The following is a 13,956-nucleotide window of genomic DNA, read 5'->3' on the forward strand; positions in this document are numbered from 1 at the left end:
GAGGCCCCCCTCAGAGCCAAAACTAGAGATTCAGGCTCAGACATTGACACCTATGACGTCTTATGAGTAATTCGGTTCTAAGTGCTTGATCTTTCATTAGGTTTTATGTAAACACTCAAAAAACATCACTAGACCGCACTTAACTGATGCCACCAAATCCACCCATAATCCCCATAAATGTTATGATTTATTAGAGAATAATATAGATGCAAAGCAGGAAAATGTCCATGCACCACGTATAACGTGGAACAGCGGAAACAACTCTGAATAAAAAGAAACCTAGCCTAATTCCACATCTACACGGACACTTTCTCAGAACCCCCTTCTTCATTAGTATGAAGTCCACAGATGGAGACCTGCTCAGGATGACCAAACGTTTGATAAAAGTGAATTGTGACAATAGATTTACTGATGGAGGAGGTCTGTTTGGATCTGCTGAAGGTCCGTGGGAACACGGTCACTTATTCATTCACAGAAGAATGTTTGTTGGTGTTTCACATTGCAATTACGAGGAACTCTGGGCAAATTTTGGAATAATTAAAGCAGTATTGCTGTGGTGCTATCATTGAATTCACTGGAAGCACATGGGAGCATGACATCCCACACACTCATGTTTACGGCTGCTCTCATATGTGTGTAAGGAGATCCGTGACTGGCTGAAATAGATTTTGGACATTTCTTAAATGTTGGGGGAAGCAAAATGAAAGAAGATGGCTAACAGATAAAACTGTGTAGATTTCATTTTTATAAACAATTAGGGCTGGATTTGCTTAGTTAGGGTTTCCTCTACATACTGAATAGCAGTTTTCCCGTAGACTTCAATGAAGCAGTTTCTATATATTACCATAGTAAATGGTAACTCTGTTAAGAATATAACCCATGTTTTTTCTGCTTATTTTGTAGTTCATTATCAAGTAAGTAAAAATTTTATACAAAAAGCAACAAAAATGGTGGAGTTATAGGGGTCACGTCCAATATTGCCTCTAGATCTGTGAATGAAAATGTACCTTAAATCATTTTTTTCTATCTCACAGTCGCCTCTCCGCTGTATTAGGAAGTCTCTTTATGAGCACACTTTATAAGTAGCATTTATTGCGCCTTTAAAATTCGAGTGGAACACGTAGTGAAATAAAAAAGCCAATTCTGTAAATGAAAGAAACAGACTTTGTTTCTTTCTCTTCGATGTGTTTCGTAACTCCAGGACCACCGTGAATGGCCGCTATGAATTTATACAGCGCGCAGGCATTAAGAGTAACGTGTTCTTCAAACATTCAGGCAATTAGAACAATCCCATACGTATCTCTTCCTATTCATCCATACTCTTTCTTATAGAACGTTAGCTTCCAGGTTCTCACAAACACCCAGACGAGCTAAAACAACGTGCCACAACTGGCAGCACTCAGCTTTTCAGATGAATTGATGCGGCTCAACAATGTGATCTTTCCCCAAGTTACATCGAGGCGTGAGAAAATCACAGTTTCCACTGAACATTTGGCAAGGGTTAACCGTAAAAAGTTTAAAGGGACACTATAAGCACCCAGATCAATTTATGTCAACGAAGTGGTCTGGGTGCAATTCCCCCCTAGTTTTAACCCTGCAACTGAATACATTGGCGTTCTGCAAAACTTATTGTTTTCACTGCATGGTTTAAAAACCTCTAGTAGCCGTCACTCAGAGAGTCACTAGAGAAGCCTGGCTATTTCTCAGAGAGACCCTCTAAATTGGTGCAACGCTATAGTGTTCCTTTAATCACTACAATTAGAATTGGGACAAAATGAAAATGAAATTGCAAACACACTATCGAAATGCAATAGTATACATTCCAGATATTTATTACATTTGGCTATTTGGACCTAAAACTTTAAATTTCCCTGTCAGTGGTCTCCAGTTTACTAAATATACCCCCCTAGAGTAGGGGTCTCAAATTCCACCATCCCTCCCCTGCCAGGTGATGATGGCCTACATCTCCCACATGGCCAGACAAACTAGGAACTTGTAGTTCAACAACATCCTGGGGAGGGTTACAATGTCTGCCCTAGAATGTTGGTGCTTGGACGAAGGATGTCATCACACAGGTTTATACAAAATACAGCCCAACAAAACAACATGGTAGGGGTCGCTATACTACTATATCTTGGGGCTCAATTTAATATTTTTGGAATACACTTGATTTTAAAATGATTTTAAAAATATATGTTAAAAAAATATCAATATATCAAAAAATATTAAAATTGTTTTCAAAACATTAAATCTTTTGAAATGTTGATCCAAAATTATTAAATCAAGGACTTAATTGAAAAATAGAGACCAAATCCTAAATTTCTATATTTTCAGGGTGTCTTCAATAATCTGAGAGAATATTTGATTGCACCCCTGATGACTATAATAACGTCCCCTTATTGTAGTGTGCAAGTCAAGCTTCCCAGCAGATGTGCTCCTTTCAGTATCTAAAAAGCAAACATCTGTTTCTCAGCTCTCCTATAATAAGGATAACATGAAGACAAAGCCCGCTGTTCCCCTATAGCAATTTAATTTACCCATATGGATCGCATTAAGGGATCTGGTTACCAAACTCCTAAAATGGAATTTGTCAGAAATGGCCAGGTGCCCGGTGTTGGCAGATACATTCGCTGCGGCCTCTTGAAGGTGTCACAATGAGTGAGATTAAAGAGGTACTAATTCTTATTTATATTTCTTCCTTCAGTCAGGGACTGCCCATTTATGGTTTTACCACAGTGAGAATTAATTAAATCTGGCATCAACTGATTTTGGGCAGGATTCTTCTAAAACCATTAAATGTATCACGAGATATGGGATTTCGCCCAACGATCCTGGGAGAAACATTGTGCGTAATCGTGGGGAAATTGACTTATGGCATTAAATAGAGTTGGGAGAATTATTGGAAGCGTAGTCTAATACCCACTGGAGAATTACAGTTTGATGCCCCTACTCTCATGAAAAGCATGAGACAAATATGCGTTGTTGTTGTTTCATAATACATAATCCTGGGGACATGTAGCTATCCTATTGACTTTCTTGGTTCATGGTGAATACAATAAGTATGTAGAATGTGGGATATTATAAGAAAAATGGAGATTACTGCCTCCACCAATACATCACCCAGCTTCGTCCTATCCATTTAGAGTTTGAGATCACTGTGCCCCCTGAGGTATGCTTACAGACACTGGGAGATATTAAATCATGAAGTTGGGATGGAACTCTGGCCCCACAAGAACATTAGGTGGCAGCCTCATCCCAAAAAAGTGGGGTGCTAACTCTGCAGGTGCTTGTTTAGGGTTGAAAGGTTGTCCTGCCAGCGGGCATGCCGTGGCTGCTCTCACACAGAGATAATTAGCCTTAGCCAGTACCAGCTGGGGGACCATTTTAATGGATAATGATGTGGTTGTGCTGCATTTTGTTTTGGGGTGTTTAGTGTAATGTTTTTTATAATGTCCCCATATAAATTATCTTCAAAAATCCAAGGATGTGGGTCGGGGGCATCAAATCAGGACTGTCCTGCCAGATCTGGGAATGTTGGCAGAAATGACGAATCACTAAACATATATACACAACAGCCAGCATTGTGTAAGATTAGTAAGACCCGGCCTTTTACCACTCTATAGAAGTGCTAACATTTCAAATAACGTTTTCCTTCTATAACAAATACAGCAATACTATTATGCACAGTTACATTTATTTTATCATGTGTATTCCAATATAAACACAGTTTCTTTCTTTCTTTTTTTTGTAATTCTTTATTTTTGTGGGTATGCAGAATTCAAACTTGCTTTACATCAGGTGTATATAGAGTATCAGATGTATACAATACATTTAACATAGACATCACATATTGGATATATTTGCACCCCTGCCGATCCACTCGTTTTCATGTAGAAATTCACCTCAAAAACCCCTCTTGCTAATCACAGTTATTCGATGCTGCGTATTTGGAGGGCGCAGGTAGCCAGCTATAGGAGCCCAGCTTAAGGATGTGGGGGCTAAGAAATTGCCCGAGCTCTTGGTTGGTGGTATGGGAATACTCGGGTATATGGCCAGTGGCCGCTTAGACGGCTAAGTATGGGAGGGGAGGGGGAGGTCGTCTTGAACAGAATCTCAGGCTGTCTGCTTACAGAGCCAGATGCAATAGTTTACGTAAGCTAAAACTTTGCAAGCTATCTTTAAAATACAAGTATTTTTAGAAATAATGCTATGAAAGTAAACTGTGAAAGTGAACTAAACTAAAAACACAACAGACGCTCATAAAATTGATGTATATACTAGATACAGGAGTTATTCATAGGCCTGCATTAATGATTAACGAAGATCAATTATAGGTAACAGGTCCGCTAGGTGTTTGTCTCAGGTCAGGGAGCCTGTCGCCCTCGGTGCTATGTCTCTGGGTGCAAACGGGGTGATATCTTCCATGTTCCATATCGGGCGGGCGCCCATAGGTGCTGCCGGCAATGAAAGTCCCAACGACTGTAAGAAGGTAGACGCCTCAGACAGTGGTGTATCCTGGTTTTGTGCTGCCCTAGGCAGAACAAAACTCTGGCGCCCCCCCCCCCCCGCGCGCCACCCCCACCCAACCTTTACCCCGCCCCGCATTCTAAATACACACACACACATTCACTGACAGATACGCATACACTAGCTAACAGAAACACACACTCGCTAACAGAAACACACACACTAATAGACAAACTCACACTCAGTAACAGACAAACTCACACTCAGTAACAGACAAACTCACACTCAGTAACAGACAAACACACTCACTAACAGACACTCACTAACAGACACTCACTAACAGACACACACTCACTCACTAGCAGACACACACACTAACATACACACACGGTCAGACACACACACACACACACACACACACACTCACAGGCAAACACACTAACAGACACACACTAACAGACACACACACACACACACACACACTCACTAACAGACACACACACACACTCACTAACAGACACACACACACTCACACTCACTAACAGACACACACACTCACACTCACTAACAGACACACTCACTAACAGACACTCACACACTCACACTCACTAACAGACACTCACATTAGTGGCTTTTTTAACATTAACCCCCCCCAGCCTCCTTACCTTTGGGAATGCTGGGGGGGGGGCTTCTTTTTTCCCTGGTGGTCCAGTGGCTGCTGGGCGGTCGGGCGGCGCTGCTGGGCGGGCGGCGAGGGAGCACTTCCTCTGAGCTGTCTGCTCAGCTCCCTCGCGCGCCGCACAGTGAGGCTCCCAGCCTCACTGTGCGGCGCGCGAGGGAGCTGAGCAGACAGCTCATAGGAAGTGCTCCCTCGCCGCCCGCCCAGCAGCGCCGCCCGACCGCCAAGCAGCAGCCCAGCATGTCTGTTAGCCGCAAGGCTAACAAGACATTTGCCTTGGGCATTTGGGGGGCGGCTTTTTTTGCCGCCCCCTGGAAAATGCCGCCCAAGGCAAATGCCTTGATTGCCTCGCGGCTAATACGCCCCTGGCCTCAGATACATGAGACATGGCGATCTGCTTCCCGGCATGTTCCGTTACGAGGCGATGCGGGCCCCATTTATAAGGGACGGAGTTCTCTCTTAGCTGCAGGGTGACGGGACGGAGGGATCTGCGCCACGTGAGGGTCTGTCTGGATAGGTCTCTGTATAGCGTTAGGGTATCACCCTCAAAGGTAACTGTAGGTGAGCCTTTTGCAGCTCCCATCCCTCGGTCTGAGTCTCGAATAAATTTAATGAGTACGTCTCGTGGTGCTTCCCGGGGTGCCTTGGTCGCTTTGGGGAGACGAAAGCAGGAGTCCATCCCTACTTGCTTTGCCTGCTTTGGGACCAGCAACGTGGCTATGAGCCTCATGCAATAATGTGGCAGTTCCATATTGGTGATCATTTCCGGCACACCTCTGATCCGCAAATTCCTAGCCTTTGCCTTGTCCTCCATGCTGGCCATTTGGGCCGACAGTGTTGCACATTGCTTTTGCAAGGACCCCAATGTGGCATCCGTGGCCGCTTGCGCCACCCTGGTGCTCTTAAGGGACTCTTCAATTGACCCCACGCGGCCAGTGAGCGTCGAGACCTCACCTCGAACTTGCGCCATGTCCGCGTCGAACATCGCCTTAATTTCCTGCATCAGTGCCTTTATGTCGGCCTTTGTAGCTGGTGCCGCGTCCCCTAGTTCGTGAGGCGGCAGGAATGTGATTTTTGCGTCCTCCCGGGAGCGGGAACAGAGTCAGGTATACTCTCTTCATCTGAGGATTGGGAGGCATAGGCCTCTCTCGGCGCCATCTTGGCGGGTACTTGCCGCTGTGCCTGCCGCAGAAAAGTGCCAATATCTTGGGAACCGGGGCTGGGAACTGCCTTTTCCCCCATGGTGCTGGTGGCCGGGGGACCGGTTTTCGGGTCCCAGACTTTTGATCGCTGAAATGCGAGGTTTAGCTGGTCCCGTACTCGGAGCTGCCGTGTACCAGTTTCTTTTTTTAAAATCCTGATCAAACCTTTCAAGCAGAAGGCGGATTGGGGTATCTTATTAAGGATGAGTCTCGCACATTGAAAGAGTATCAGTAAAAGACGGTTAGGCCTTGATTTTGTGTTTTTGTCTAAACATTTAAAATGTTTTAATATTATGAGGAATATTTTACTTTTGTAATATTTTGATATATGTAATAAGTTGTGTTCTAAGTCACCCAAAACACAAGCTTTTTTTTTAATCCTCAAATAATATCTAAGGATGGATTCAGGTATCAGTGGGAGATCAAACGGGAATCTCCAACAAGGGTCTCTGAGTCCCGTTCTCAAGTTGATGAATGGACTCCATAAAAAAGAAAAAGTGTTTAAACGCTTTAAATTTACACTTCTTACTAAATCTAACCGTTTGTAGGTTTATTTAATAGATCCAGAGACATCGGAGACCTAAAGACAAATAAAGTATACTATAAAGTAGTCAAAACACAGTATTGATTCAAATTAGTCGATTTTCCGGTACTTTTTATAAAACGGGTTTTTTGTAAAACACTACTAAGTGAAAACAGCAACTTCATTGAAACGGAAAACAGTGGAAGACTTTCATATTATGTCTTTTAAAGCAAAACACATACTAAACAGAATAAACAAAATAAATTATACTTATTTTACTTACAGTAAATGTACTTTTTTTTTATGCATTCTAAAAGCAAGTCTACCAATTAACTGGGCAATCAAAATAACCATTTTTTGAAAAATCAAAATCAAAAAAATGATTAATGTCACCACAAACTAAACTGATAGTTTATTTATCCATCGGATCCTGAACTCTCCCAGAATGGCTAACAGACCTCCAATTCACTGCAGGGGGCACCAGGTAACAGGAGATTCCTGTATTGTCTCCCCACCAGTCACAGGTAATCCTGCACAAACACTAACACACTAACACTATCGTGAATTAAAATACAAAATGAACATTTTGTTGAACAATAGCTGATTTGGAAAAATATCCAGCTAGGCTGTATATATAGTATGTGAAAAAACAGCATTGTTGGGGGCAAATGCTTATTCTAGGGGACCCTCTCAGTCACCAATGCAATGTGGACGCTGTAGTGGTTATGGTGCTTAAAGGGTCCCTTACCTTAAAGGGAGTGTGCCGTCACTTACCTCAGTGTCTGCTGTCCCTCTGTAACGCCCACCTCCGGTCCACCTTTGCTCTTCCTGCTCTCTTCACTGATTTGCCCTAATTGGGGACGCTTCCCAGAGAAGGACAAACCTCCTCCGTGATGCCAACCAAGCTGGCTTCATTGCCAGCATCGTCTGCTAGTAGCGTCGGTTGGGGAGTTACCGTATCAACAGGGTGACCAGATCCACCATGTTTACAGGGAAACATGAGTTTCTCATGTTTATGAAAAAGCATGAAAGGGGCTGCCCTGCAGTGTGTATAATGCATATTCTGCCTATTTGCTTTTTAATCTAATACACCTTCTTCTGAATTCTGCATACTACATGGCTACCCTTTTTATGTGCTGCCTGTTGATATGTATACGTGATATGTGTCCCAGAAAACATGGTAAATATGATCACCCTGCGTAGCAACCACAGGGCATATGCAGTGGTTGCTATGGGTGGAGAGCAGAAGGACTGCCTGTGGGAGGTCTCTTCTACTGTCCTTTGTCAATCAATTCCTTGGCACAGAATCTAGGACAAAGAAAGGATTGACAGGTTGGAGAAAAAAATATATTTTAAAATAGGTTTTCACCCAATCTATGCATAAGCAAAACTTATAGCACAATGTAGCGATGTGATTACATGCTCTTTAAAAAGAGATAAAGTGGTTTTGGACCTGACGGATTTTCTTTAAAATTCCAACAAAATTTTCCTACCTAAAAGCAGGAGAAAAGTGTATGTTGGGAAAGACTGCCATCTTGTGGCTAAACATGTATTTACCTTTATATTTGTATTTTCCATTTAAGGCAGTTGGAAACAAGAATGGTTACAGCAGGAAAAGGTCTAGAGATGATTTTACTCTGCTAATCTGTAATATTTCTGTTTTGTCCCCAGCCGTCAGAGTGTGAGCAGTGTACGTGTGACCTGGATGGAATTGCACGTTGCCTGGTAGCCGACTGCGCGCCTCCTCCCTGCGTCAACCCTGTGTACGAGAAGGGAGAGTGTTGTCCCCGCTGTAAAGACGGTCAGTAAATACAGTAACTAACACAGAAGATTGGGAACATATATATATATATACACACACACACGTTGCTAAAATTGTGAATACTTTGTATTTCTGAGGTTCGATGGCTTATAACGTCAGGGTTTTTAGAACAATGCCTTAAAATGACATATCATTCTATAAATAATTTAATGCAGAATGTAATGCAGCAGACGTTCTTAAAACATGCATTATAATAGGCGTTATACACAGAAAACCATAACAAAGGAAACCATGGTAAAGTGTATTTATTGATTAGAAAGTCTTAGTCTCCTGGGGGGAAGGGAGGAGAAAGAATTGCAGCCGGTGGCTCTTTTAATGTTCTTAGCTGCAAAGTATCATAAATATTGTCCAAATATCTTCAAAATGCCTTGAACCAGGTTGACATAGGTTTTACATGAAATGGTTGACTGACTGAGATTGGTTCCTGTAAACGGTACATAGAGGTTATAGAACTCGCTGACAGGCTCTATAATAAGGCAATGTTTAGTATGTAATTAAATGAACACTGTAATGCTGGAATAGATGTTTAGGAGACCTGTCCCCCACTCTGTGGAGGTTAAAGGTGATTAATGGTGAGGCTGCAGCTGGCCCCGCCTCCTTGACTGAGGACATGTTGATGATCTCAGCCAATCCAATGCTTTCCCATAGGAAAGCATTGGGAGGCTATCGCACATGCGCATCAAAATGCAGCACTGCACCAATCAGCATCTCCTCATAGAGATGCATTGAATCGGAAGCGTTTAGCATGCAGAGCGCGGAGACACTAAACGTAGGTAAGAAGCACGTCTAGTGGTTATCTGAGTAACCGCACATAGAGCAACGTAAACACTGCCTGTTCTCTGAAACGGCAGTGTTTACAGTGCTAATACTTCAGTGACAGGCTATAGACACTAAAACTACTACATTAAGTTGTATACTATACATAAAGCTGTACTGGTTCTGATGACTGTAGTGTCCCTTTAAAATTATATGTCTTGATTTTATCCCATCTTTGCTCTCCAGGTCCAAACTGCTACTCCGATTCCTCCCAGAGTCGGATCATCCCTGCTGGTCAATATATTTGGGTGGATTCATGCACCAAATGTCGGTGTCACGATGGACAAGATGTTGGTTACTGGGAAGGAAACCGTCTGGCAAAGTGTGAGAAAGCCAAGAACTGCAGCCCAGAAGAAGGACGAGAAAACTCTTAGAGTATGGAATTCACAGCCCATACATGGCCGGATCTGCAGCCCCCAACCCTAGAGCTCTGAGCATAGAAGCTATTGATATAGTGGGTTGTATGGATCTTCCTGTTTGGTTTAATCATTGTTCCTTACCCCTCTATATTCCTGTAGGACACTTAGAGTATTCCATAAATTTGGTAGCATTAAACGAGATCCCAGATTAAGCTGTAGCACAGACAACAGCCTTCCCTTAATAGCCTAATGCATCATTCTTCAAAGCATCGGGTCAGCAGAGTCCATCACCAGTCAGATGGTCTGAGGTTGGAATCTTCTCTAGTTTTGATAGAAATGTATATTATGAACCGGTGTGTCTGTTACAAAGTGTAAAGAAGGGTTACTGCATGTCACACCAGGATTTGCAGTTACCTAGATCTCCTGTTTTAGAGGGGCAATGGCAAAAGTGTGCTAAATTATAACTCTAAGTAATGGAGGCGTTCTGGCAGTTAAAGTTCTGCTGTTTATCTCCCATTCTGCAGTTCCACATTTGGCCACTTGGAAAAAGTAGTCCTTTAAATGTTTTAATGCTCCCTACCCTCCTGCCATGTACATTATATAAAGATTGTTTTTATAATTCTAGAGTTCTATATTTATTAAGTTAGTCATGGACCCTGCTCGTCCTCAACAAAAATATAATGACAACAGGCTCTTTTGGGGCATATGCTGTAAATAAAAGTTGGCTCTTTTTTTTTTTATTTAAATGCATTAGAAAAAGCAATCTCGTTTTATAGATCAGTATTCATTTTATTATTAACGTTACAATGAAAAAAACTCTCCAATTATCTACAGTAATAGTACATAGACAAGATCCTGGTGAGAAATTACTTAAAGATTGAGCTCTTGGACATCCTTTAGAACCAGTTTTAAGGAAATCTGAACTGTAGCTCTGTGCTTGTTTCTCGACCCATAAAACAAAACTAGTAAAGGAACAGCCCATAGCTGCCAAGTGGCCCGATTTGGTCAGGGCAGTCACTATCCAGTTTAATATCAATATCTAGATTACTCCACTTAATCAGTCAATGTTGTTGACGCGTGCTATTGCATTAAAAGTTACATAGATTTGATTGTGAATCATAGCTTTTTAAAGGATCATTTAGATCAGTGTGTGCATGGTACCTGAGATGTTGGTCTGGCTGAGTGCTATGGAACAGTACTTCACAAACACTTCAAGGTGCCAAAATTGGTCATCATCGTTTTGTATTATTTAGTAGATTTGTACACAGCGGGATTGTTCGGTTTGAACAAATTTTTTTCACAAAATTTAAAATTTGGTTCAGGAGATCCAACACTCGTGAATCAGGGAAATATTCTGACAAAAAGGCCAAAAAAATGGGCCAATCAGTGTACTGCAAAATATAGACATAATATAAATATTACTGATAGGAGCATTTTCCCAGCGTTTGGTTCACACATCAAGCAAGAAAAAGTCATCATTAGAGGATATATTTAAAGGAAATAGCGGAGGATATATCATTCGAAATCTAAAGATATTTATATATTAGATATAGAATACACAAGTATATACACATTTTGTTTTGCTCCTTTTCCCCTCTATTGGTTACTTCTCACTTGATCTTTTAGCAGCTGTAGCCATTAATTATCTTTTTTGGCGCCTCTGCTGGCACTCAGAATGCCGAATAATAAAACCAAACGTTTGCTCAATTACAAATTTGGGTGGTGCTTTGAGATAAAGAATTCAGTCAAAAAGCTGAATTTATCCAAATGCACAAGTCTACTACTTGGAGTTGGTACAATTATAGCTTTAACCAGAGAGGTTTGTTACCAGAGAGCAGAACACACTGAGGAAGATTCTCAGAACACTTCTCCAAAAGTGGGGCATTCACCTTGTAAACCAACGAAATCACCAGATATACTTCTCAAAGTTGGCCGTGTTTTAGAATGTCACAACACTTGGATACATCTTCCTACCGTGAGACAAGTAACTATTCTGTAGATAACCATGCCTTAACCCTTAAAAAGCCAGAGTGGAGAGGACTTGATTAAAGAAACAAACGCTGGTGGTAGAACCTCAGGATGTGTCTTCAAATAGAGGAAGAAAATATTAACAGAGTTTGTATTAAGTAACAAATCCAATAAAACAATATATATTGTATCCACTGCTCTCAGCAACACGATTTTTTTCTTTTGCTTTTAATATTTTCTAAACCTAAAGAAAGATATTTATTTTGAAAAATGATTTTCAGATTATCCAAGCCAAGATTTCTCTAGAGTGCTGATATTAAATACACAAAGTTATTTTTTAATCTATTTCACAAACTGTACCTTTATTTGGAGAATAAAGTTTATTGTTTAAAAAATATATATAATAGATGGCATTGAGAAGCTGTTGTTGATCTGGAACAAAATGGAGATTAGTTAAAGGGATAGCACAGACTGGATTTCACCATTTTCTAATGTGTGTCATATTATATATATCTTATGGTCATACAATCTTTGTGTGACACTTGGGTTTCAGCCCTGATCACCTGGCAGACCAGCACTGTCATCTGTCGCTGGGAGGACTAAAGAAAGTGCAGCACAAGTGAATGACTATCTGTGGTCATAGGAACACGCCACTGCCCAATAAATAAATAAATAAATTAAAATCACTGTTTAGTAGATACAGCCCAAATAATAACATCCATGTATTTATTATGCATTTTTTCATTGGGAATCTATCTAAAAACAAATTGTAAAAGCTGCAGTTCTGTTGTCTGCAGCCTTTGCAAGCCCTCCCCTTCTAACCCCGCCCAGACTTTGTGTGGCTGTCCAATCACAGACTTCCCAATGCAGCTCAATCAGAAGTTTTGCAAGGCAGGTGCTTTGAGCAATTGCTGCCTCTTGAGTTTATTTCCACTTTGGTAACCAAACCAGGAAGTAACAAGACCAGTTTTCTGACTGACAGCCAGGGGGGTGTAACCAGGTTTGTTTAGAAAAGTGTAATTTTCTATTGAAATTTTTCTATTGAAATCTGCACTTTTTGTCAAGTGAAAAATTAGGACACATTCGTCACAGATGAAAGTTTTCAGCAAGCTAAAGTGCTTTTGATGTCTGGAGTGACCTTTTAAGAAATGCTCGGTATAGCCCTTAAAGCTGCGGTGAGCAGCTTTAACCCCTTAAGGACACATGACAGAAATATTCCATCACGCTGGCAGTTTCCTTCTGAAGCTGTGTCCTAAACGGGTCAAGGGTGGTCCGTAATTACTGTCCCTTCTATTTCTTGGTTTATCTTTAGGCTGGGTTGGAATTTCAGTGAATTTTCTACACAGTCAATATGAATATTTTGTAAAAATTCTATCTCTATGAAATATTCATTTTTGAAGGGGTGACCGTGCCCCTTTAATATGAATTTATGAAAAACAGAAAGATTTGTAAATAAGTGGTTACACAATAATAATTATTTGGGTTTTAGAATTATATATATTTTTTTTACCTTTTACCATTTAATTTACCATTTTGATCAAACCTTCCAAAAACACAGCAAAATATATGGAAACAGAACAATTAAATCCTCCATGAAATCATCTTTTCCACAGCAGGTTTTTTTTCTTCCAATTTTAATTATTTTATGAAAACTGTAAAGGCAGAGATTGCAATAGCGTATTGTCTTGAAATCTCCCATTCCCACAGAAATAGAAAAGAAATAACAGGCAGACATATCCAAAACGGATGGACGGACCCGTCTCCCCCTCCCCGCTATACATACAAAGAGGAGCCGGACCTCTGCCAATGCAGATACTCATTTTAGCAGAGATGTCCCAGGTTACCAAAACAATGCCAAAGCCATCAATGAACTCTTGGTGGCCCTTTCCAGCCTGGGGGGTTACTGTACCATGAATGGGTCTGCAAAGCAGCAGTTCTAGAATTCTCCTGACATTTAAAGGAATACTCACTCTATTTTGTATTATGATTTTAATATTTTTTTTTCAATACCATGCTCCCACATAGCAGATCACATCAGATCTGTTTATGTTTTAACCGCTCAATGTTCAATCATTTTAGGTTTAGTTTTGCCCACCCTCTGTGATTAATGGTCTACCTAT

General features: G+C 41.1%; 1 protein-coding gene across 2 annotated transcripts in view; it reads left to right on the forward strand.

Annotated features, from left to right (window-relative positions):
• LOC134568970 (von Willebrand factor C domain-containing protein 2-like) overlaps positions 1–12,026 on the forward strand; it is a 46,447-nt gene extending 34,421 nt beyond the window's left edge. The window contains exons 2-4 of one of the 2 annotated variants that reach the window (XR_010084074.1): positions 8,543–8,672; positions 9,696–10,773; positions 11,065–12,026. Coding sequence is in view for 1 of the 2 variants with exons in the window: in XM_063427726.1 (XP_063283796.1) it covers positions 8,543–8,672; positions 9,696–9,883 (318 nt within the window). In the remaining variant the exon portion in view is untranslated. Of the gene's footprint in view, positions 1–8,542; positions 8,673–9,695 lie in introns of both variants that reach the window. The other variant, XM_063427726.1, reaches the window with a different exon arrangement.
• Positions 12,027–13,956: the final 1,930 nt, after the last annotated feature.

The sequence above is a fragment of the Pelobates fuscus genome, chromosome 7 (assembly GCF_036172605.1).
Source record: "Pelobates fuscus isolate aPelFus1 chromosome 7, aPelFus1.pri, whole genome shotgun sequence".
Classification (NCBI taxonomy): Eukaryota; Metazoa; Chordata; class Amphibia; order Anura; family Pelobatidae; genus Pelobates; species Pelobates fuscus.